Source organism: Lissotriton vulgaris, chromosome 3_1 (assembly GCF_964263255.1).
Source record: "Lissotriton vulgaris chromosome 3_1, aLisVul1.2, whole genome shotgun sequence".
NCBI classification, from domain to species: Eukaryota; Metazoa; Chordata; class Amphibia; order Caudata; family Salamandridae; genus Lissotriton; species Lissotriton vulgaris.
Window position 1 is genome coordinate 2,124,359,786 of NC_141689.1, and position 25,339 is coordinate 2,124,385,124.

The 25,339-nt window shown below is 45.9% G+C and overlaps 1 protein-coding gene across 1 annotated transcript in view; it reads left to right on the forward strand.

Annotated features, from left to right (window-relative positions):
- YIPF7 (Yip1 domain family member 7) overlaps positions 1-25,339 on the forward strand; it is a 279,885-nt gene that overhangs the window by 9,651 nt on the left and 244,895 nt on the right. Inside the window, exon 2 of the mRNA XM_086963882.1 lies at positions 7,543-7,694. Coding sequence (XP_086820008.1) covers positions 7,543-7,694 — 152 coding nt within the window. The remainder of the gene's footprint in view (positions 1-7,542; positions 7,695-25,339) is intronic.

Here is a 25,339-nt window from a genome sequence, read left to right on the forward strand (position 1 = left end):
GATGCAGGCACTGATGACGCGGGACGTGGGACGGGACTCATGTTTCTGTTGTTGTTTTCCCTGTTTCTTGTTTCTGTTCCAATTTTGCTTTGAGTTTTGGGGAGATCGTCTTTCTCAGACTTCGACCCCTGAGTTTGCTTTTTATCTTTAGCAGAAAAGGGCTTGACACCTAAACTATTACTGCCTATGGTCTTATAAGCTGTGGTAATAATTCTCGGTAACTGTCGGGGTTTGTCGGCATCGGGGACTTCGTGCAAAGCATTAGACACTTGGAAGTTTACTGCATCTCCCTTTATATTAGAAAGGACGAGATCGTAAACTACGTCAAATGAGCCAATGAGCCTCATTCCCAATTCAACCGCAGCCTCAGGTCCGTGTTCATCCTGAACACGCTTAATGACCGTCGGCAGGACAGCCATTGACAGAGTGCCAAAGCACCTCATGTACACCGCCGCAAAGATTCTACCCCATGACGCGCAGTCACCGGTTTCCGGTACCAAGTCCTTGGGTAAACTAATTGTAAGAATCCTGTGTTTTTCTACAGGACTTGAATTAGGAAAAACGGCTTCCATCTGGTCAAACTTTTCGGCAAGCCCGAAAGGCATATCACCCTTATCCTGGGGACCCTTGCCAATAACCTCATTAACCATGACGGGACTAAGCTTCATTCCGCTTGGTCTAGCTGGAAGTGCCACAACACCAGGGACCCGCCCTGGAAATTGCGGGTAACATATTGAACCAAGGCCCTAATAACTTAAATTTCGGAGGTATATAGGAGCCTCAACTCAGCAACGGGGACTGCCCCCGCATGAGGATGCAGGGTAAATCCAGCCAAAACAGGCCAAGAAGCACCTGAAATGGACAAAGGACCTAATCTAATCGCCGTTATACTGTGGGGAATGGCTCCATTAAACCAAACACAGTGCTGCCATGCAGAAATCAGAATTTCCTGTGTCCTATAAGGAACATATTCCATCGGCACGGCTGCGTGAGTCTGAGGTTGAAACACCTGAGTAGCGGCACCAACAGCAGGAAATGTCACCCATAAGTAGAAAATCTCAAACGGGTAAGCTATCTCAGCACTCACCATCAAAATAACCGCCATGCCCTCCAAGGCAACGTTATAAGCTTGCAAATGAATGCGGACCGCAATGCGACTATGCTGCGGTATGTCAACATCACATCACCCATAACGACACAGACAAGAGAGATACAATGCAAAACAATGTAGCACAACTGGGTAGTAATTCAAAAGGAAACCGTTTTGAAAGAGTCAAAGACCTATGTAACTATAGGTAGGTTTATCCGTCACCACTGTTAAACGGAAACAATAGCGAAGGGGTTAAGGACTGATATAAGCACTAATCAAGTGTCATGAAATAAGACTACCACTGTTAGGGCGCCATGTTGCAGGGATTCTGCTCAGTCACAGAACTGTGCACAGAGACTCAGGACCTCAGTGAATTAGGGTGTACCAAAAACACACCGTAGTACTCAAAATACCCTACCAGGGTTATGGGACTTTTGGCCCGGGCTTCCCTCAAGATAGTGTCTCGGTCTGCATAATTGAGGAGGCAATAGGGTGCAGAAGAGCACCCGGGATGGGCCTAGGACCTAGAGAACGGTGGGCTCACTCCACTGTCATCACTGAAGACAGCATAGAGCCGAATAGGGTCTGCAGCAGATTGTCGACGTAGGGCTCCATTTTTGAGACTGCTGTAGAGTCTGGAATTCCAATAATGCGGAGGTTGTTCCTCCTAGAACGTGCCTCCAAATCCTAATTTTTCATTTTAATCACCCCAAGTTCCTTTTCCAAACTTAGTAGTTGAGTTCTGGATTCCGTTTGATTGTCCTGTGTATCTGAGAGCCTGTTCTCAAGCGTGTTGAGGCGGGTTTTGTGTGCCTCCAATTTCTTCTTGACGGCTTCTAGGCCTAAGGTTAGGGTGTCAATTTTACCATCAAATGTTTTGAGGCTGGGCCGTACATCTAGAAGGATGGAGCACATATCTTCTGCTGGATTATCTTCAGCTTCCGTCGAAGTCTGCGCCACACCCTGATCCGCGGACTGTTCTATGGTTTGAGTATGGCTGCTTGGGGTCTGCTTTGCCCATCCTGCAAAAACATGTTGGTATGCCGCAGACACAGCATGCAGCACCTTCCACCCAACCTCAGAAACCTGCAACACTGTCACAATTATAATGGCAGTTAGATGTATGTCCCAGTTAAGCAATAGGCCTCACAATGACAAGAGGAAAAGGTTGCCAGGCCCCCGCCGACGGCAATGCCCAGCACAACAGGGCAGCAAAGTGTCAGGCGCAAAGACGGCCCAAGCGCCGCCGGGAACTGCTCTGGCACCACAGGCACCCCTTGTATGATACAGTCGATGTTCTCAGGGTAGATGCAGCAGAGGGTTTACTTGAGCTCTCTTGTTCGGCAGGCTAGTCGCTCACGTTTCATACGGCGCAGTCTGAATCTAAGCGCCCTGGACCCAGCGAGTCGGTGGCATTAAGGCGAATCAGGGCTCAGCAGGGCAAGCAAATGAGGCGCGGGCCGAGCTCCGTACTGCGCCCTTAAGGACATAGCTGCCCACACGAGAGATAAGTGCTGGACCTCTAATGGCCCCCCGAGCCGGCAGTCACTTGACCCCACCCCCACCACTACTCCCGACACTGAACATCCATGTTGGAGGGGCACGCTCACATAGCACCCCCGGGGCGAGGCGAACCACGCCCGCTAGCACCAGCCCGACCCCAGTGGGCAAACAGCCCGGCAGAACCACGGCCCAGCAGCGCGAGTTAATCTGACCTGCACCAAAGGCACCAATCACCCGCTTACCTTGTTCTTGCTTGGAGCTGGTCGAGACGTGCTCCTCCCGTCTTCCTCCGACCTCACGAGCCAGCGTGGCCTCCAGCCACAATCTGCCACCGTACAGCACCACTCCGATCACACTAGGCTCATCTACTCTCCGCTCTTAGGTCGCACTCAACACGGGGTCGCAGCAAGTAGCCAATCAGTCCTCTCGTCGCATTTGACCTCTGCCGCTGAGCAGAGGAGGACACTATATCCCCCCGCATCAACCTCCAGGACACTCCAGCGATCAGTAAGGCAGGCAGGAGTTGTGCAATGAGTGAGAGGCTTAGACTACACCCCGCTCACCGCGCGTAGAGCCGCCATGACAGTTTCGGAACCAGCCCGTGCACAGTGCGTGAAAATTCAGGCGGCCAGCATTTAATCGCGGCTCAAACACGGCATCGTTTTCTTGTCGGATTCAGCTCTTGGAAACCCTTTCTTCTGGTCTTAAAACGGCGACATTTTAGTTATATTTATAGGATGTTTTAGGCTCGGTCGGCAGAACCTCCATGTTAGTGGCCATTCTGCAGAACGCCGTAGCCACGCCGTGCTGGGGCGTATACTTCAAATAAGTTCCACCCATATTCTTTGTGGGGGAGACTTCAATGTCGTGCTGCAACCTGCTCTTGACAGGTCTAACCTCCTACCTGCACACTATACCAAGGCACAAGGGGCGCTGGCGGACATGTTTTCGACTCATGGGCTCATGGATGCATGGAGGCACTTACATCCAGACGGCACTCATTACACTGCAGCACACTCACCTTGGACTTGTCTAGACTATTGGGTAGTCTCCCGGGGGGTGGTCCTGTAGGTCTACCAAATTGCACATTTGGCTGAGATGTGCTCCGGTCCTCATGTCATTTGCTCCTACCACCTTGATGGACCCGGCCCTTTTGGCAGGTTCACCCCGAAACTTTTTGCTTTTGCCTAGCCTGTTTATGTAACCTGGTGTTGGTGAATTTTAAGTCTCTGCGCACTTTTTCACTGTGGTCCAGTGTAAAGTGCGTGAGCTCTCTGTGTGTGTGGTGAGTGACCTGCCCTCCCATAAGAATGCATGGGGAATATGTGTGACCATGGTTGTTCCTGATGTGTGGGGAGTGCAGGGTCTAGTTTGGTATGAGCGAACTCGTGAGATTAAATGCTGCGCAATGATGTATGCGGCATGATTGTGTCTAGTGTGGAAGTGCCACACTAGACACTTACTCCTTTATCCCCCCTAGCGCTTGGGAGCGCTTTCTTGTTACTCTAGCAGGAGCCCACCCTGCATTTGGCCGTATTTTTATTATTTGTGGCCATTTTGTAGTTTATCTAGCGGGAGGCCAGCCTGCTTTTTATTTAAATTGAAGAGGTAGCCTACCCCTCGTATTGCCCCGTTTCACCGCCGGGCCGGCCCGGGAATCAGGAATTCAGGCAGCCCTGCCGAGGACGTGGGCGGGGCCGCCAGGAGACCCGGAAGAGGAAGAAGTGCTGGGTGAGGGCGGGAGCCCACTCCGCCTCCACCTGATGCCGCCAAAGGAAGCCGGCGTCTCTTCCCGGCAAGGCTCTCCCGAGGTAGAGAGCCCCGCCCGCCGCCACCAGAAGCAAGCCCAGCCGCACTGGAATAGGAGCCCCTGTGAAGTGGGGGCTCGATGCTGTTTGTAGCACAGGGGGGCGTTGGGGCATGCTGCCGGTGCCCGCCCCTTTTTCCAGTGATTTGGAGCTCAGGAAGGGCTCCGGGGGCCATTTGTAATTAGAGGGGGTGTCGGGGCACATTGCCGATGTCCGCCCCCTCCTAACTGTGTTGTCTTGGTTCCTTAGAGCGGCCCCGGTTGACAGAGGGCTGCTCCAACACCTTGGGGGCATTTTTGCAATTTAGAGTCCCCCAAGAGGAACTCCAACGACGCCGCATTTTTCTGCCGAGCCTGCGAGGCTCAGGAGGCATTTCGCTTGAGCCCAGAGAGGCTCAGGGGCATTAGTCGTTCGAGCCCTGAGAGGCTCCAGGGCCCCACAGTTGTTCCCAGCCCACGAGGCTCCTACCTTGCGGGGGAGATTTGTTTAGAGCCCACGAGGCTCTGGGGGACATTCATTGATTTCGAGTCCCCAGAGGGGGGGCTCCAACAGTGGGCACAGTTTGGTTTCTAGGGTCAGTGAGGGCCCTGTTGCAGTTTTGTTGTTTCCCAGCTGCCCAGCAATTAGTGGGCAGCTGCACATTTAGGCGCCAAGGGAGAGAGAGTCCCAGTGTGGGACGGAGATGGCACAGAGGTGCCAGGCCTTCTACAGCTCTGCAGCACTTAGTGCCAGCTGCAACGTTTAGGTTTGCGCCGGTGGCGCACCCCTGACTGGCGCTGCGATGGCATTGCGCCCTGACATTCTGGACACAGGGAATTTGAGCCCCTTCTTGAGATGGCCAGTTGGCCAGGAGGCTGGTATGTGGGTACGGCGCAAGGCCCTAATGTGATTTCTGCGCAATGTGATTTTACTATGTTTATAATGGTAATTGCCTAATGTGATTTTTGCGCAATGTGATGTTACTATGATTATGAGGTTATTTTACCTATCTAGGTTTATGTTAGTGAGAGTTTACTTCACTGTGAGTTACGCCCCTAAATGTGATTTATTCTTAGGAAGCAGAGTCTAATGTGTTTAGACTAGTGAGAGATTGCCTACTGTAGTTATACTGGTTAGCCCTAAATGTGATTGCTGCGTAATGTGCTTTGCCTTTATGCCTGTGTTATACTTCTGAAGGCTCTGCTCCTGCCTGTGACAATGCTGGCTCCACCTCCTGCTGGGCGTCTGAGGACCCAGCCCTGCACAGTGAATAGGCCAGGTGCCTCTGCCTGGCTACACCCACAACAAACCCAGGATGTGGGGAAATTCCCCTGCATGGACAAAGGGATCAAAGCCAAAAAGGGGTATAAGAGAAGGACCCCCGAACCAAGACTTTAGATCACTTCTGACAAGGAAACCTGAACCAAGGACAAGAAGCCTGCTGATCCAAGGACTTGCCTACCCCTTCTGCCAGTGTGCTGTTTGCTGGGGGGAATCCTGCAGTTGCTTCTTTATTTTTGCCAAGGAACCAGGAGAGAGGAACTGTGTGTTTACTCTCAAGCTTTGCTAAAGAAAATCTCCAAGGGCTGGAAGAGTGCCAGCCTCCTGGTGAAGTCACGGGGCTAAAGGACTTCATCTGCTAAAAGTGCTTGTTGCTGGAACCTGAAAGTCCAGCACCTCTGAAAGAAACCAGCAATCTCGACGCCGACGGACGCCGCCGAATCCAGCTCGACATCGTGAGTAACGGCTCCAGTGTCCCGCGTCCTTGCCGCCGGCCGCCGGGCCCGATCGACGCCAGCAGCAACGCCAGTGAGTAGCGAGTTCGGCTCCAGCTCCAAGTGACCCCAGGTCTGCACCGGTGCTGATCGCATCCACTTCGAGCCGTCTCGACGCCGTGAGCGCTGCTCACTCTTGCAACATCATCATCGACATCGACGACGACGCCGTATCCTGCTTCGCCTCGTGAGCGCTGCTCCTGCCTGACAACTGTCGATGCCGCTGCAGATCGCCCCGACTCCGAGGCCCGATCGACGCCGAAGACGCGACGCCGGACTTCTCGACGCCGCTGATCATCAGGTGCTTCGCTTTTCCAAGGTACTGTGTTGTGGGGGTCTGTGCGACTCCGGGCTCGTCGTAGCGCTCCTCGCGGTCGACGCCGAACCCTTTGGATTAACTTTGCCTCGACGCCATGTGACTCCAGTGTGGGTTACATTGTTGCCAACAACTGTTTTTTAAAGAAGAAGAGTTGCTTTTGATACTAAAGACTTTCTGCTAAGAAGAAACTACACTTGAACTATTATTTTTCCTTCCAAGAGTATTTATTAAGATTGTGATATATTTTTGTCGTTATTTGGTCATGTGCTAAGCCTTATATAAAAATCCTTATTCTTATAATACTACTGTGTCGTGTCCATTTGTAGTGTATTCACTTTATTACTGTATGTGGTCATAAATGCTTAACACACTGCCTCTGAGATAAGCCTGTCTGCTTTGCCAAGCTACCAAGGGGGTGAGCAGGGGTTATCTAAGTGTGTGATCCCCTTGCCCTGACTAGAGGAGGTGAGTCCCTATTTGTCAGAAGTGTATACCTCTGCCAACTAGAGACTGCCAAGTCTAACAAGGAATTTTAAGAAATCTCTAAAAAGAAGCTAATTTCTACATGCATACCATTTTGCGATTTCTAAATAGTGATTCCTTAAAAATCTCTATTTAGGAATCACAAAAAGGAATGTTGATACATATGGCCCATACTCACAACTCACATGACTTTCCATTTATGAGTCTGAAAACAGTGTACTAGAAATCTGGAAATTAATATCAGTGCAGGAACATAAATCATCAGTCCAAAATTATTCATTTGATCTGCTCCCAAAAGCAACAGAGAAAAAAAGGAAGAATTGTATTTTTTACATTTATTTTTATGTTACACTGATGGGGAATTTTATTCATAAGTAAAACACAGTATTCCCCTTATTCTGAGCTAAGAATGTACAGCAGTCTCTAGAGTAAAGTTTAATTTCTTAAATCAACCTTGACATCAGATCTTGTAACATTTGCAGGCCCTAGTAATCTAATGTGGCATGCTAAAGTTGGATTGAATTACTGTCAAAAGAAGCTGTAAGCTAGGAAATGCTCATGGTGGAATTTGTGATTATTTTGCAGAGCATGGCCAAATGAGCCACAGACAAATGAATTTATACAGGCAGAAGGTGTGTTTCCCCCTCAAGGATGCACTGAGCAGATGTTTCAGCCTTCAGCACAATTTTACTCCGGGAACACTGACAATTTGAGTGAAGAACCTCCATTACTAGAAGGTAAGAGAATTAAAATACTGTTGCCGACATTCTGTATGAATGGCCCATCTAACATTTGCCCTTAATAGAGGTTGTTTGCCATAGTTAATCAGGCCAGGAGGATGTTTCCGTTGCAAGCAGTGGTTGCTACCTTTTATTCCGTCTGACCAACAGAAAGTAGTTGTTGACCCATTGATAATATTGACATTTGACTACACTACTGTGATGTTCCCGCGGTTCTCTGCCTATTAATTGTCAATATTACATGGAGTTCAGAGTGCTGCAGCAAAACGTATGTATATGAAGAAAAATGGACACTGTATACTCTGCTGAGAGCTGTACACTACTGTCACTCAGGAAATGGTCATCTTTAAAATCAAAAAACATCTTTTTAATATACTGATGTATACATTTAGGATTACCTAAATACCTGATGGTTAATTTACTTCCATATGTTCAGGTCAAGCCATGTTGATTTGTAGAGAAGAGAGTTCTCACTGATCAAGGGGGGGAGTGACTTTAAAATTTCCATCCAGTGCTCCATCTTGTAACATTATGTAGCAAAGAGCAGCTTGACGATTTGCTCCATTAAAATGTCACAGACATCTTACTCTGAAAAACGTACAAACTTTGTCAGTTCTGTTTTAAAAGCAGTATTCAATGTATGCATATAAGTGCTTATATTCCTTTTAAATCAATAGAATGATGTTGGCATATTCCTGATCAAACGCTAATTCCTGATCAAACGCTAGTAAGGTTAAATGAGGACCATTCAATACCAACCATGTAAGGTTAACCACAAAGATAAAAATATTGACTTTTCTACTCTTTATCATATCTCCCTATTCCCTTCACAAATTCATGAGCTTTGCTATGCTTACACTCCCAACTGACCTAGTCAAACACCACTCTCCCCCTTCCTTCAGCTATCAGCCAAAAACAGAGCCTGTTTAAACTGTGGTATGACTGTATGTAGAGTTTGTTAATTTTGGGCTGCAGAAATATCACATCAGTTTCATTGCTTACCACTATATCTTCAACATAAGTATATATTTGCTACTTACCTTGATATGTAGTGGTTAAGTTGATGTAGTGGATGAAATACCTTTTCATCTGATGAACGTCACATGAATTAGTGGCCCTGTAATATTTCAACTCTTGAATCTATTCCTCAAACTGATGGCTAATATTCCATCTACGTTTTTAAAGTACTGAATTGTTTTAACCCTGTCCTCAATGTACAGTCTACCAACAAGCCAAAACGCCCTAGTTATACCTCAAGCTCCATGTGTGACATTGATGTTGTTGCTGGGCACTCTTTGGCACTCCCCATTGGTGCTGTCTCTAAGCACATCTGAAGTCTATATAGTTTTTACACTTGTACAGGTCAAAGAAAGTCTTCCACAATTTGAATCTCAAAGCTCCAGAGAATGTTTTCTATGTTATCACACCACAGGAGATGTCCAGGTCCTCAAATGCTTACGCAAAGTGTGGATGAATGTTGGGTATATCATAAAATATTGTGTAAACAACATGTGCATTAGCAACATTACTAGTAGACACTTCTGTAATATTTTGCTCCTGTCCAGAGATTTTGATCAACAATTGGCAACGTTTCATCCAGTCATCTCCTGCATCAAAATGCCTGTTCAAAACTCAGATACTCTCCAACCCCATTGGCTGTTGGCCAAATTTTATTCTGTCCTAATAGCTCCCCAAACCACAATCTCCATTTTGTCCCCATGAGGACTGAGGGGCATTTCTTTCATTCAATACATGTTGGTCTGTCACCCCATTTATTTTGTATGCATTGATATGTGTGGTTTCCATCAGCATACTTTTAAAATTGATGTTGGTCTTGTTCGTTACCTTGTGCAAAGGGAGGCTCAAATGGCATGGGTGAAAGGGAAGTTTTTAGTGACACCACGGAGGCCCCTTAATCTAGTTGACTCTGCCAGTACTAATATGGTTACTAACGTTCTGAAGGGAAAATTAAATCATCTCTGATGCAGTTCTACATATCACTTGTTGCCCCCATACCAACAGGGATGAAAACTGTGTGTTAATATTTGGATATCCTTACAATGTCTGGTATGTCATGTAATTAAATGTGGCAATTGGAATTTTAAGAGTGGACAGTTCCTAGAGCAGTAACTGGCTCAGCTAGGGAGACCACTCAGTAGAACTGTCACTTTAATAAAGAGTCTCTTTTGACCTTCACTTCAATCAAATGTCTTTGCTTGAATTTGGCAACGAGAATAGGATCTGAATCCAAGCGTGCATAACACAAAGTATTAGCATTGAAAGAAGTCCTACACAAGTTGGAGATGTCAGGTCATAACCTCATAATGGATAAATGTAAATTTCATGTGAACAAATAAAGTGCTTAGGGTATACCATTTCTGGTGAGGGGATGGGGCCTGGGTCCAACTTAGTGAAGACAATCAGACAAGCTTTTGTTCCCAAAGATAAATTCCAGGTGCAATCGCCTATAAGTCCTGCTGAATTTCATTCCAAATTTGTACAGGGTTTTGAGAGAGAGCTAAGCCCCTGAAATTCCTGTTGCAAAAACTGCAAGATCTTCATGTGAAACAAAATTGCAGCAAAAGGCTTTGATAGAGACAAAAATTGAATTGCTGAGTCAGAAATTCTTGCTATGTTCATGACAGTTGATGCTAGTTCATGTGGCATAAATGCAGTCTTGTCATAAATCCATGATGGGAGTGAAAAAACTGTGCCTTTTTCTTGTCTTTGTTTGACATCCACTGATTTCAACTCTACTATACAATGCATACAGTGCATTGTGGAGAGAATGTGGCCTAACGGCTAAGGCGGTCGATCTTAGTGCCGGGGAACCAGGTTCCGGTCTTGGCAGGGACGCTCAACATTCTGTTATTCTGGGCAAATCACTTAGGGCCAGATGTAGGAAAATACCATTTACCGATTCAAAAATACCAAATTTTACAGATTCGGTATTTTAGAATGGGTAAATGGTATGTAGGTATTAATTCGGTAATTTTTACCGAATCTGTAAAATTCGGTAAAAACCGATTCGGTATTTACCGAATCGGTATTCCCCATTCATTCCTATGGGCACCCAGGCCCATAGGAATGAATGGAGAATACCGATTCGGTAAATACCGAATCGGTAAGGGGGGAAGACCTACAAGGGTGGCAGGGTGTCACATTGACACCCTGTTGCACCCCTGAATAGTGCATGGGTGCACATGTGGCACACATACATGCCCTAAGGGCATGTATGTTTGCCACATGGCACTGTTAAAAAAGCACAAAATTGCTTTTTTAACAGTTTTCGTTATTTACCACCAACTTGTAGTTGGTGGTAAATAACGAATCCTTACAGGTGAAAAGCACTCACTTGAGTGCTTCCTACATTTCAGATTCGGTAATTTATCGAATCGGTATTTAAGAATTCGGTAATATACCGAATTCTTAAATGCCGATTCGGTAAATTACCGAATCTGAAATGTAGCCACCTACATCCCAAATACCTAATACCGGTCGGTAATAGACGAAATTCGGTAATTTCGGCCGTTACCGACCGGTATTAGGGTTCCTACATCTGGCCCTTAATATCCCCGTCCTAACAAAAAATGAATGTGTCCGTCCGTAACATAACTGGTGCTCATGTAAAGCGCTCTGATACCTTTGTGTCTAGTTCGTGCTACATAAAACTCCACCCAAAAAATAATAAATACCAGGGGCCACATTACTTATTCATTGTTTGCCCCCATTGCACCTTTTCAAACAATGAAAATGCGCCCTAATATGATGAATGTGCTGCCCCCGGGAAAGGTGCAAACTTGTGCTGCCCTGTGGGCAGAGCATTCAGTAAAAAAACAGAGCAGCTCCTTTACACCCCCATTTGTAACTTTAAAGCTCCCTTGAGCAGTGGGCTGACGAGCCTGGGATCCCGCACCTACGCGCCTGAGTGGTACTATACCTGGCAGATATTGGCAGCCATCGGCAACCCCAGAACACGGCCTATCCCTGCTGACGAGGGGTGATACCCCGAAACACGTGTCCAGGGATGGTGAAGACAGCGAGGATAGCAGAAGATCGAAAGATGATGCATCGCGAACACGTTACTACATTGACCAGAGTCCTTAGGGGCGACACCGCCGGTGTGTGAGTAGTTTGCGACCCCACCCCCATTTGTTGCTTTACAGCTGGTCTGTGTTTTCACAGTGCAGGCAGCGACTCACATGGACTTTTAAAGGGGATTATTATATATTTCTTTTTTTATTTGCGAGATTTGTAGTGTGCACAACTTACCCAAGGGGTTTTACGGCGCAAGGTAGAAGGAGATAGACTGACCCGAAGCTGATTGCTAGAATAGCCAAGATTTCAGGGTTTTGCTAAGGCAAGTAGGGAGTTGCAGTTCCTGAGACCATCAGGCAAAGAGTTCCATAGTTTGGGGCCTAGGTAGGCCAAAGAGTGGCCCTTCTTACGAGTGAGAGGAAATCTAGGTATGAAAAACATCTCTTGGCTCAAAGATCTCTATGGGCGAATGGACGAGTAAGGAGTAACCAGCTCCTAAATGTATCGAGGTGCTAAGCCATGTTTGGCCTTGAACAAATACCACAAAGCCGTAAACTCGATACGTTTAGATACCTTAGCCAGTGAAGTTCCTGAATCAGAGGGGTAACAGACGAAAGAGCAGCAGAGCTGCAGCATTTTGAACCATCTGCAAACGTAATTTCGAGGTCTTATCAGCCCTCAGGTTCAGCCCAGTCGGGATATGACCAATGCCTGAATAAACGTTCTTTGAGCTGCTAAGGGAATTAACCACAGAATGTTTTTAAGCCATTTAAGGGTTGAGAAGCAGATGAAGGTGACCTTAGTTATCTGTGATTTCAGTGAGAGTTTGTCATCAATAAAGAAACGCAGATTTTTAGCCGTAGTCAATGGGGTGGGCAAAATCCCTAAGAAATCTGGCCAGTGTCTGGGACCCCAGAGGGCAGCACTGTTACCCAGGACTAACACCTCCATTTTATCACCATTAAGCTTAACTGCATTCTCATTTGTCCATAATGAGAGGTTCCTCAGAACCAGATTTAGCAAAGATGTCTTATGGTGCTGAGTCGATGATAGAGGGAAGATGGACTGTGTGTCATCGGAGTATGAGAAAAGGGTAACCCTGTATGTTAAAAAGAATGGGGCTCAAAATAGAACCCTGTGGAACACCAGAGGTCAAGGCTAGTGGCGGAGGAGACCTGAAAGGAAGGTTTACTCGGGAAAGACACAAGCCAGCTCAGGGCCGAATCTTCGTGGCCCAAGGTCTAAGTCTGCCCGTCAAGATGGCATGAGACACCGTATCGAAGGCTGCTCTTAGATCAAGCAGAAGAAGCACATCCGTTCATCCCAAATCCAGGTGCTACCTAAGACATTCAGTTATGACAAGAAGAGCAAGCTCCATGCTTTGCTTTGCCCTGAAGCCAAACTATGAAGGATGGAGAAGCAAGTGATTCTCAATGAATGTTGAGAGTTGGCCGTTATTAACATTTACAAATGAAAGATCAAAGAACCTAACAAAAGGGAAGGGCTTCCCCTAAATGTACGAACCAACGCCCGGAATCTAAGAAGAAAAAATCTCTTCTTGAGTCCCCTCACTCACCAAGGGTTGCCCCTAGGTGACATGCTTCATCATTGGGGCCATCCCAGACAGCTACTGTCTGGGGGCGTGCTGCAACTCGCAAAACTACGTAGGAGCACTTTTTTTGTAGTGCAGTGTATGGGCGAGTGGTGATGCTAAAAATACCTAGCTAGTGAGCGATTAATTTATTCCTGCTCCTAGTTGGTATGGATAAAAAAGGGTTAATAGTAGGTAGAAAGTGTATCTGTTATGTGTATACTATCCCTAGTATTTGGTAGACATGTTTCGAGGTGTCCACTAAACCTCTTCTTCAGTACCACATGGGGAACAGACCCATGCGTACCAATCCTATACTAAAGAAATAATATAACAAAGAACAGATGCACACCTAGTGTGTGAGCACCTAAATTAAATGCATACGGTTGAAATCAGACTCGTAGTATCTGTTCAAGGAGATAAAGTGACAAAGAGATTAGTACATATTGCCTGCTCACCTCTCACGTGGGCAGGTCCAAACCATGTGCAGGGCTTAAATAAGTGCGTTCCTCTATAGTTTGTGCCGGTGCCCTTAGTAGTAAAATCTTTAATTAGTGCTTGTATCCAATGTGACACCTTGGAACACATCGGGGTACTCTATTTTGAGAAAGGGTGGTTAATTGTTAAAAACATTGGTAAAAAGAAAGAAACACTTGTGAGCATACATTACAGGACAAAACAAACATATAAACATACTGTTCACAATTTGTAAGAACATACTTCTGTTTTGGCAACGCTGCGCCTCTTGGCATGCCATGGTGGAGGGGCTTGTAGTAACCCTAGTAGAATGTATATAAAGTATTTAAGTCAAGGGAAGGGCCACAGGTAAAAGCAAAATACTAGTTAGTTATTCCCCATAGCGTGGCCTGGAGGAAAAAAAACTATTTTGGGAGGATCATTTTCAGAGTTGGATTTTTTTTTTAAATTAAATTAGTGGCATTGAAAAACTGGGGGATGAGTAAATAATTTTTTTTGTCAGTATTCATTGAGGAGATTACCACAACTGAAAAAAGACTATGACAAAAAAGAGAACATGAAAGAAAGACTATGAACCAAGGTTAATGGTCATTTCATTATTAGCAAGGTTTGAGTGCCACATTGGAAGTAGAAACCTGAATTGGTCCACCTCCAATATTTAGTTAGAAGATTATCAATTGAGGTGTAGTTAGTGTGGTGTCAGCCTGAGAAGAGAAACTACTCTAAAGCGTATGTTTAATAGTGAGGCTTTTTAAGACTGTTGCTCTTGTGTGGTTGTGAATGCGGTTATTCAGTAATTGCAAGTTCCCTGCATCATGCCAGTGGAGTTACAAAAAACAATTTGGGGTCTCACGTGGGAGTCTGTTCGTGGGACCTTTTCTTGGAAGTGATTTGAGTACCAACTGGTCCTCTCATCTGTGATGTAAACAAAACAGACCTGGAGTGGTATTTGGATAATTATATCTGTATCACCAATGTATCCACGGTGTAGTTCATCTTGTGAACTGTCCCCATTGGATATTATCATTTGGACCTGTCATATCAGTGTGCAATATGAACACCCATCTTTGTTCTTTTTACAGCAGCTTCTGTTCTAAATTGTCACAGTGTGTCATATGTTCTAGAGGCAAGAACCTAAGGGACATCCTAGTACACACTCGCCCAAAATGCCAACTCATGAAGAACCAAGAGGTAATCAGCACGTTAGCCACAGGCCATCATCCATGTGGCATTTGCAGTGTGTGCCACCTTACAGCTACCACGAAGAAGGTGATTTTCAACACAGGAACAACTTTGGAATTAAGAAAGTTCAACACATGCAACAGCTCAGGGGTGATATACATGATCACATGTAGCTGTAACCTACACTATGTAGTCATGACTACTAGAAAGGTCCGCACGAGAATAATTGAGCAGCCTAGCAACAGCAAGAGCCACAGGGCAAGCACGAGGATGACGGTGCACTTTAATGAGAAGAAACACACCCCAAATGACATGAGATGGGTAGTGTTAGAACATACGACACACTGTAACAATTTAGAATAGAAGCTGCTGGAAAAAGAACAAAGATGGGTGTTCAAATTGTACACAGATACGACCAGTCTGAATGATAATATCCCATGGGGACAGTTTACAAGATGAACTACACCTTGGGTACATTAGAGATACAGATATAATAATCCTGATACCTCTCCGGGACTGTTTTATTTACAACACAGATGAGAGGACTACACCTCAATTGATACTCTTTTAACTAAATATTGGACCAATTCAGGTCTCTACTTCCAATATGGCGCTCGAACCTTGCCAATATTGAAATGGCCATTAACCTTGGTTCATAGTCTTTCTTTCATGTTCTCTTTTTTGGCATAGTCTTTTTTCAGTTGCAGTAATCACCTCAATAAATGCTGACAAAAAATTATTATTTACCCATCCCCCAGTTTTACAATGCCACCAATTTAATTACAATTTTTTTTCAACTCTCTAAATGATCCTCCCAAAACGGTGCGGACAAAGTTTTGAAAGTAGGCGGCTATTTTGTTACAACCGTGGTATAGTCTTTACTCGCATATGAGCATGACTTCACTTTTTCTGCCAGTAGTTAAACAACATCGGGCTGAAGACACACTAATATGCGGTCCGCCCGGGTACGGATAGGTGTCATTGACGGAGGAGTGCTGAGCCAAGTAAGATCTTTTCTTCCCTAACAGGAACCCAGGATGCCTGATAAACATTAGTTTTTTCCTCCAGGCCATGCAATGGTAAATAGTTAACCATTATTTCACTTTTACCCATGGCCCTTTCCTTGACTTAAATGCTTTATATACATTCTTCTAGGGCTACTACAAGCCCCTCCACCCTGGCAGTCCATGAGGTACAGCACAGAAGTATGGTCTTACAAATTGTGAACAGTATGTTTATATGTTTGTTTTTGTCTTGTAATGTTTGCTCAAAAGTGTTTCTTTCTTTTTACTAATGTTTTTAGCGATTAACCACGCTTTCTCACAATAGAGTAGTCCGATGTGTTCCAAGGTGTCACATTGGATACAAGCACTAATTAAAATTGTTACTACTAAGGGCACCGACACAAACTATAGAGGGACGCATTGATTTAAGCACGGAACATGGTGTGGACCTGCCCACGTGAGAGGTGGGCAGGCAGTATGTACTAATCTCTGTCACTTTTTTTCCTTGAACAGATACTACTAGTCTGATTTCAACTGCATGCAAGAAGTGTGGCTCACTGGTTAGAGGAGGCATACCCTGAAGCAGAGATCAGACCCGGGACCAGGGTTCGATTCCCGATGCGGCAGGGTCCTGAGCCCAATTGTCCACGGACTCGATAATTCTCGCTTCGGTGCCCACTCTAAGCACGAGTTCACACTATGCAGCTCTGGGCAATAAGCTTGTTTAATCTCCACAACGGCCCCCCCGCGGCGGAATGCCTGGCTTTCACCTTGGGGATGCCCAGTATGGGTTATCTCACAGGGAAGAAGCCAGGACGGGTTCCCAATGCAAGCACCGAGATGCCCAAGGGTAAGTTGAGCGCTATATAAGAACATACATACATACATACAAGTATTTAATTTTGGTGGTCACACATTAGGTGTACATCTGTTCTTTATCATATTATTTCTTTAGTATAGGATTGTTTTTCTCACAGAGTGGTACACATGGGGCTGGTCCCCATGTGGTCCTGAAGAAAAGATTTAGTGGACACCTCAAAACATGTTGACCAAATGCTAGGGATAGTATACACAAAGCAGTTACACTTCCTCCCTACTATTAACCCCTTTTTATCCATACCATCTAGGATCAGGCATAAATTAATCGCTCACTAGCTAGGTATCTTTAGCATCACCATCACCACTCCCCCATACACTGCACTACACCTTTTTTGCACAAAAAGTGCTCCTACGTAGTTCCGCAAGTTGTAGCATGCCTGGGATGGCCCCAATGTTGAAGCATGTCACTGACTGCACCCACCTGCAAGGGAGTGTCTAGAGGGTCCATGGGACCCGCTTTCCTCCCGCCATATGGCTGCTCTCAGTGGGTGCACTTACAGTGCGCCACCTTATAGTTGGCACAATGTGAGTTTGTCCCTGAGACCTTTGTTACCTCTGCGCCCGTGTCTAAAATACGGCAGGGATGCACAGACAAAGGGATTCCCTCATTTGCATGAGCTGCGCCCCCTTGCAACATAGGGAATGCCCCCTGACTATAGCGCTGACGCTTTATGTGCGCTAGCGCTATCGGCATTACAGAAGGGGCAGCACAAGCGGCCCCTTCTGTAACACCAAAGTGTCCCAGGGGCGACCAAGCCTGTAATACGGCCCCAGGATCGTCGTATAAACAGGTGGACTGTTTTTCAATACTGTCTGTCCAAGGGGGAGAAGAAAACTGTAAGGAAGAATGTGAAGAGGTTGTGGTTATTGTTCAGGATGCTGTAAGTGAATGTAATGTGCCATCAGCAAAGTTAAATGGGTGTCTGCTGATTAATCGAGTGAGCTGTTGGATGCTGTTAGGAGAATCATTTGAATTGAAGAAGTGAGAGAGAATTGTCTTGAATTGAGTTAGACCTTTTGTAGAGATTAAACATATATTTGTGATTGGGAGTGGAGGATTAGTAATGCATGATGAAAAGTTTGTGCAACCTGAGGGAATGTGAAGGAAGACTGTAGACCCACCCAGTGAGGGGCATTTAGCACAAACTTTGACATTGACAAGAGTGAAAAAATTGTTTTGGTGACCAAAAATGTACAGTGACATAATTCTAAGGTTTAAACAGTGCAATGCATGTAGGGAGAGTGATAAAGGTTTAAAGGTGTGTGATGTTAGACTTCAATAAATTGTTGACCTAGGGTTACCATGGGATGCGGTGGTTATTGACTTCACAGGGCCGATGCTGACTCAGCTGAAGTTGAAATCTTTTGCTCTGGAGTCAGTTGATTTGCATATCCATTGGCTTGAAGTAGAATTTGCAAGAGAGATAACTACAGCAAATACCATCAAAATGGTGAAGAAAGTGTTTGTGAAGAAAGGTGCCCCCAGGTTGTGATTACTAATAATGGTTTGCAATAATGCTTAGGGGAAATGATTAGGGATTTTTTTTATTTTGCTGCTAAACGTCATGAAACTTCACTGTATAATCTCCACTGGAATTGGTATCATGAAGTGGGCAAAGCAGTTGGAGAAAGGGACTGTAAGAATATGTTACATTTTGAGAATGCCATATATGATATGTTGTGGTTGCATTGAACTTCCATTAATGGGACATGCATAAATCACATCTCATTGCTGAGATATAAAATATTAAACTTGTTCTGAGTTGGCTGATATAATCTGAAGGAAGAAGAGAGGAAGATATGAAATGTATTAAAGGACATATAACAGGTTTGTGTAGAGAAGGATAATTAGGTGAATGTTGAACCTGTACGCGAGGGTGTTGATTTTCCAAGTTTAAAGCCCCTTTCACCGTGACTTTATATCAGAAGGAGAAGTGTGGTAATGAAGATGGGGAGGAAATTATAATGGAGAAGTAGTTGCCATGGTATGATGTTAATGACAGAATGAGAATGTAAGGTGAGTGAGAGCCCTTTCCTAGAATTAAAGGTGGAGGTGGTGACAAATTTCCAAGTCAGAGTATGGAGAGTTCACAAAACAGTATCGCTAGGCATGCTGCCAGAGCTGGGCGAGTTACAGGATTATGTGTGGTAAATGTACCTCACAGTTGGGATTTAAAAAAAAAATTATAGACTTTGTTAGAAATTGGGTTCCTACTTAACTGGGATGTGAGCCCTGGTCAATCAGTAACCACAATCATAGTCAGGGTAAGGCGCCAGCAATCCCCACATTAACCTGTGCTCACCCTCTGGGAGCTTGGCACAGAGCAGTCAGAGTTAACTTGAAGCCAATCTGTAAAGTAGTTATGCAACATTTCAAACAGTAAAATCAGTAAAAACACCATTTTAGTAAACTAGATGATATTTTAATACATAACACAAGACAAAAAAACAAAACTCCAATGAGGGAAACTGGCAATATTGAATTAAAAATGTTTTTGTAAAAATAGCACCAAAAAGCACAAAGCGCCGACAAGGGATATTTTGTCACACAAGACCGAGACAAAGTCAAAAGTTTAGAAGGACTGGGATGGAGTGCTGGCCCGGTGCAGGTATTCAATTAGGCCTGCGGAGCAAAGTACCTCATAATCCTGGTTTTGGAGCTTTTCATGGATCAGCGGCAAGAACTGTTGTGCAGTCGAAGTGATGTGTCCGTTCTGAAATACAGCAAGACTGTGGTGCGAGATTCTGTGTGTGGTCTTCGAGTATCCCATTGATGGGGGCTTGCGATGTGAAGTTCGGGGATTGAAGATATGTTGTGTAGCTGGAGCGATGCGTCGGTTCCGATGAGCTGTGGGGCTGTGATTCAGAGGCTGGCGACCTCTTTGAGCTACCGTCGATGAGGCATGGGAGGACCTGGGCTAGAGATGCTCCACGTCATTAGTGATGCATCATTTCCGAAGATGGGAAGGGCGCTGCAAATCTTCTGCACAGAAACCAATACACTCAATATCAGTGATGTGTCTTTTCTGCTGAAGGATGTGCTGCTCAGCCTAGGAGATATGTTTGTTCATCTAGATGATGTGCCGCTCAGCAGATAAAGATGTATTAGTTCTGCTGAGACAGACCTTAAGCCTACTTTGAAGAGTCTGGGACAGGTGTGGCACCACCTGGCAAGGTAGACTCACAGATGGCAGAGTCCAGGTGCAAGGTTGTCAAAGCCCGTTACATCCCTGAAGCTTCAGATCAGGCACCTAGCCCTTGGAGTCGCTCTAGGTTCAAGAGATTCATGTCCAGTCCGTCTCACAGGGGCAGCAGGTCAGCACAGCAAACAGAAGTCCAGCAGAGTAGTTGTCCAGCAGAGTGGCGGTCCTTTCAGCAGCTTATTTTTCCTGGCAGAGTATCCACAGGTCCAGAAGTTTACTGAAGTGATGGGATCTGAGGTCCAGTACTTATACCCAGTGGGGAGACTTCAGAGAGAGGCCTTTGAAGTGTACAGAGGCCCTCCCTTCCTGCCATGGCTCCAGACTCAATAAAGTGGGTTTACAACCCTTTGTGTGTGAACAGGACACAGCCTATTCTTGTATAAGTGAGGCTGTGCCCAGTTCCTCCCTCCCATCCTGTCAGGATGGCCCATCATGTCATACCTAAAAACCCTTTGTGTGAGGATGTCCTAGTGGAATGCACAAAACTCAGCTTTCACCCACCCGAGCCATGTGATCGGAGACAGGCTGCAGGCACCAAATGGCTAAGGCAAGCAAATGCTTACACACTGACCGGGTTTGGCTCCGTCGGTGTGTTGCTGGTCCAGGCTTTGCTCTGCCGCCTTTGTGTTGGGCTGGGCTTTTCTCCTCCGCTTTTCCTGCTGGCTGGGGGCTGCTTTGTTGCTCCCCCCCCCTGTTCGACACCTGACGGGCTGACGGGCTGGACTCTGCCCTCTGGACTACAACGCCCAACTCTCCCGGGAGCGCCGAGGATGCCGCATACGTCAATCCCCAGCGCCAGGTGGCGCTTAAAGCTCAGCTGGGGGCCGAGCTCAGTGGGTTCCTTACACACTGACCGGGTTTGGCTCCGTCGGTGTGTTGGTGGGCCAGGCTTTGCTCCGCCGCCTTTGTGTTGGGCTGGGCATTGCTCCGCCGCTATTCCTGCTGGCTGGGACTGCCTTGTTGCTTTCCCCCCCCCCCTATTCGACACCTGACGGGCTGACGAGCTGGACTCTGCCCTCTGGACTACAATGCCCAACTCTCTCGGGAGCGGCGAGGACGCCGCATACGTCAATCCACAGCGCCTGTTGGCGCTTAAAGCTCTGCTGGGATCTTCGTCCCGTGAGACGCGCGCGGAACAAGCCTGGGCAAAGGGCGGGCCGTCTGTGGCCGTCCGTGGCTGGAGGAGGCTGGGCTGGGCCACGGCATTTGCGTCTCCAACTTTCGTCTGAATTTCTATTGGTAAGGACTGGAGCCTGGACACACTTAATCAGTCCTAGTGAAAACGAGGGACAGTGAGTACTGTGTACTTGTTTGTACTTATTTTAATCGGATAGTTCCTGTAGTATTATATACTGACCTGACATAACATAAGAGAAGTATTAGTGTACTGTACAGGGTTTTTATATTCTAAGCTATAAGAGGGTCATATCAACTGTTTTGTATTGTTTTTATGGGTATTGTTTGGGTTTGAACCATTAGCACTGTGTCAAATAACGATGGGTCGGAAAAATGTTAAAAATAATATGTTCACTGTGGGCTCTAGTATAGAAACATATCTGGTTAAAACTGTCAGTGCCATCAACGAAGAAATAGGAAGAGCAGAGAGACGAATCTCCTTGGGTACTGTCATTTAGCTAATTATTTTCTATATACTGTGTTAAGTTAGCATGAGCTTATTAAATGTTTAAACGCCATTTTTCCTTTTTGCTTCATTTTGCACACAACACATAATTGTTGTTTTAGCTTTCAACCCAGAAGAGCTTCGTGATTTACTTGAGAAATAATATGTTATTGCTCTGATATCAGTTTTGCTCGGTACACTGTCTGCACAGTGAGTGCTGAAGGCTCCAAGGATAACTCGACACAGTGTTGTTGTGAGGTCTGATCTTCGCACCTCCATAGACATAACACACATGCTTCTGCCAAAATCTTGCTTGAGGCGGGTTTTATATTGTTGTGCTGAACACACACGTAACACACTTGATGGTGCTTCGCATGCAGAGAGCTGGTGGAAGATGATGTGATCCTCTGCCACTGAGATTTTGAGGTATGGGCCCATCCTGCTAAAACCCAAATGAGACCTTCATAGATATAAAATACTATGCTAAATAGGGAGGGTGAGAATTAGGTGTTGTTAATTCCTATTCATTTCAGCATCTTAGTATGCTGTCACCATTTGCCTTTTATAGACTAGTAACCTAGCTGATAACTTTGTTGCTTATAATATGTTTGCTAGTATTGTATAAGATACTGCGTTTGAGAACCCTGCATTAGTAAATAAATATTTCAAATATGCACGTGTCCTCATTTACTCCACGTTCTGGTTTGAAATGATTATATAGCGAAAGAGTGTTCATGTGTTCCACGGTACCTGAGGTAATCTAAGTTCATGTTCTGGTTTGTCTAAATATTGAGAGTTTGTTATGACCAATGAGACACTGTAGCTAGCTCGGTAAGGGGATTTTGGGTACTGAGGTGAGTTTTGGGCCATCCTAATTCACTGAGGTTCCAGGTCTCTATGCACAGTTTTGTAGGAGAACGGAATTCCCGCTACATGGCGCCCATACGTTGTTGGAAAACGGTGGTGTCGGAAAAACCTACCTATTTTTGAAATAGGTCTTTTCAAGCTTGATTCTTACTAAAATGGTTTCCTTGAATTACTACCCAGTTGTGCTACTAAGTTTCATTTGTTTTTCAACATTTCTGTGCTGTCATGGACCAAGCCGTGGACATACCGCAGCATAGTCACATGGCGGTGCGAGATAATTTGCGGAATTACAATGTCCCTTTGGAAGGCTTGGCTGTGATAATGGTGGTGAGTGCGGATGCTGCTTACCCTTACGAACTGTTTTATTCATGGGTGACATTTCTGGAGGTGGACGCTAATACGCGTGTGTTCCACACATACACTCCCACGGCTGTACCTAATGAGTATACTCCGTACAGGGCATAGGAAGTTCCTATTGACGTTTGGCAGCATCGAGTTTGGTTTGGTGGTGCCCTACCCCATACTTTGAACGCTCCGAGGTTAGATCCTTTGTCCATTCCAGGAGCTAGTTGGCCTGTTTTGGCTGGATTTACTCCTCATCCTCTATACGGCATTTGTAACGTGGCTGAACTTCGATGACTGCACGTAGTCGCAATTGCCGTGATTAGAGCCTTAGTGCATTACATGGGCCGTAATCTTCCGGGTGGAGCCCCGGGGGGTGCAGCGCTTCCGGCCGGACAGGGTGGTTTGAAACTCAGTCCCGTCATGGTCAATGCCGTAATGGGCAAGAAGCCCCAGGATAAGGATGATTTCCTTTCTGGCTTGCCGAGAAATTAGACCGGCTGGAAGCTGTATTTCCTAATACGACTCCTGGTGAAAAACACCGGATTCTTACGCTTAGTTTGCCGAAAGATTTGGCCCCTGAACTCGTTGACTGTGAGACCTGGGGTAAGACTTTTGCAGTGGTATATGCAAGGTGCTACGGCACCCCGTCTATGTCAGTGTTGTCTATGGTCCTTAAACGTGTTCAAGATGATCACGGACCAGAGTCTGCGGTTGAATTGGGCATGTGTGGCACCTTAGATGTGGTTTGCGATCTCATACTTGCTAATGTCAAGGGAGATGCAGTGAACTTTCAGGTTGCTAACGGCGCTTCCCGATGCCGAGAAACCCCGACAGTTAGCGAAAATTATTGTAGCGGCTTATAAAACCGTGGGTCGCAATAGTAAGGGTCTTAAGCCTTTTTCTGTTAAGGAGAAAAAGCAGCCCCAGCGACAAACTTCGGAAACGGATGTTCAGCCCAAGTCCAAGAAACAAAATTGGCCTAAAAAACAGAAACAGGGAAAGCAACAGCAACAACAACAAACACAGGTTTCTCGTCCTGCGTCTCCGTTGCCTGCGCAGTCGGAACATGTTTATGACTTGCGCGATCGCACAACGATTAAATCTCCTGATCGATTTCAGGCTTCTGACCAACGCTCCCCTCGTTCCTTTAAGGACTCATCGGCCCGACTACCGGTGGAGGAGGGGGCGGCAGGGGTCGGGGTGGCCAGCAAGGATGTGACCAGCCCCGCCCGAAAAATGGTGCAGAAAGGCAGAAAGGCTCGACACCGAAGAGACTGCAGTTTGCCAAGAAGAAAGTCGCAGCCTTAACAGCGCATCGATATGCCACAGATAGTGAGAACGCGGCTTCGGAATCTGATGTGGGCTCTGACCTTGCTGGACAGCTCGGCGGAGATTACCATAGTGAGAGAGACCCTGCGTCCACTACTGAAGGTGACAGCGACTGATACTTATGTTGTGATCGAAACAGCTGATACAAGAGTTGCTCCCCCTGATAGACTTTTTGAAATTGTCCTGTTAATCAAAGGTGACATACAGCGAACCATTAAAGGGGTATTTTGGGAAAATCTTTTGTCTGCATATGACATTTTGCTTTCGGAGGCTGACTGGCCCCCACCTTTTGTTTTTGCAGCTCCGCGAGGGGAGGAGGTAATCCTCCCAGTTTCGCGAACACAGTCTCGAAAGAGCATGCGCTGCATTTTGCAGAAGAGTGGGCTCTGGCTCTAGCGCTGGCTGTGTACCGCAATCAATATGGTTGGGATAAATTGTCCCCATGCCACGAGATTCCTTTACGGTCTCAGCCGCAACCTCAACCTCAATATCTCATAAGGCATGAAGCAAAGGATTCCGTCGCGGCTATCCTTGAACAATTGGAATATCAAGGTGTAATTGAAACATGCGTGTCACAGATGAATAACCCTCTTTTTACTGTAAACAAGCCAGATGGTTCATATCGTTTGGTATTGGATTCCCGGCATTTAAATTCGTTTTGCCATAACTGTGCAGCACAGAATACTCACGGCTCTGCCCTAGTGAATAGTCTTGTGCGTAAGCGGTTTAAACCCACGCTTGACATTTCCAATGGTTTTTATGCCCATCGATTGGATGGTCTAAGTTCCCAATGGACCTCCTTTACTTGCGGCGGTGTCAAAAAACAATTTCGGCGTTTGCCTATGGGCTATAAGAATAGTCCTGGGATTTTTACTGCCCGCATAGTCTCTCTTTTGGAGAGAATCGACCCGGATGCTTGTTCGTATGTGGATGACATATATCCCACAGACAACGAACTTTGGGAGCATCTGTGTCGAGTCAACTGGATTATTTGTAACTTTGCAAACTTGGGTTACAAATTCAACTTTGCAAAATTGCACATTGCAGAGTACACAGTGTTGTTTCTGGGCTACGAGCTCAACAATGAGGGAAAGGGATTGGCTCCT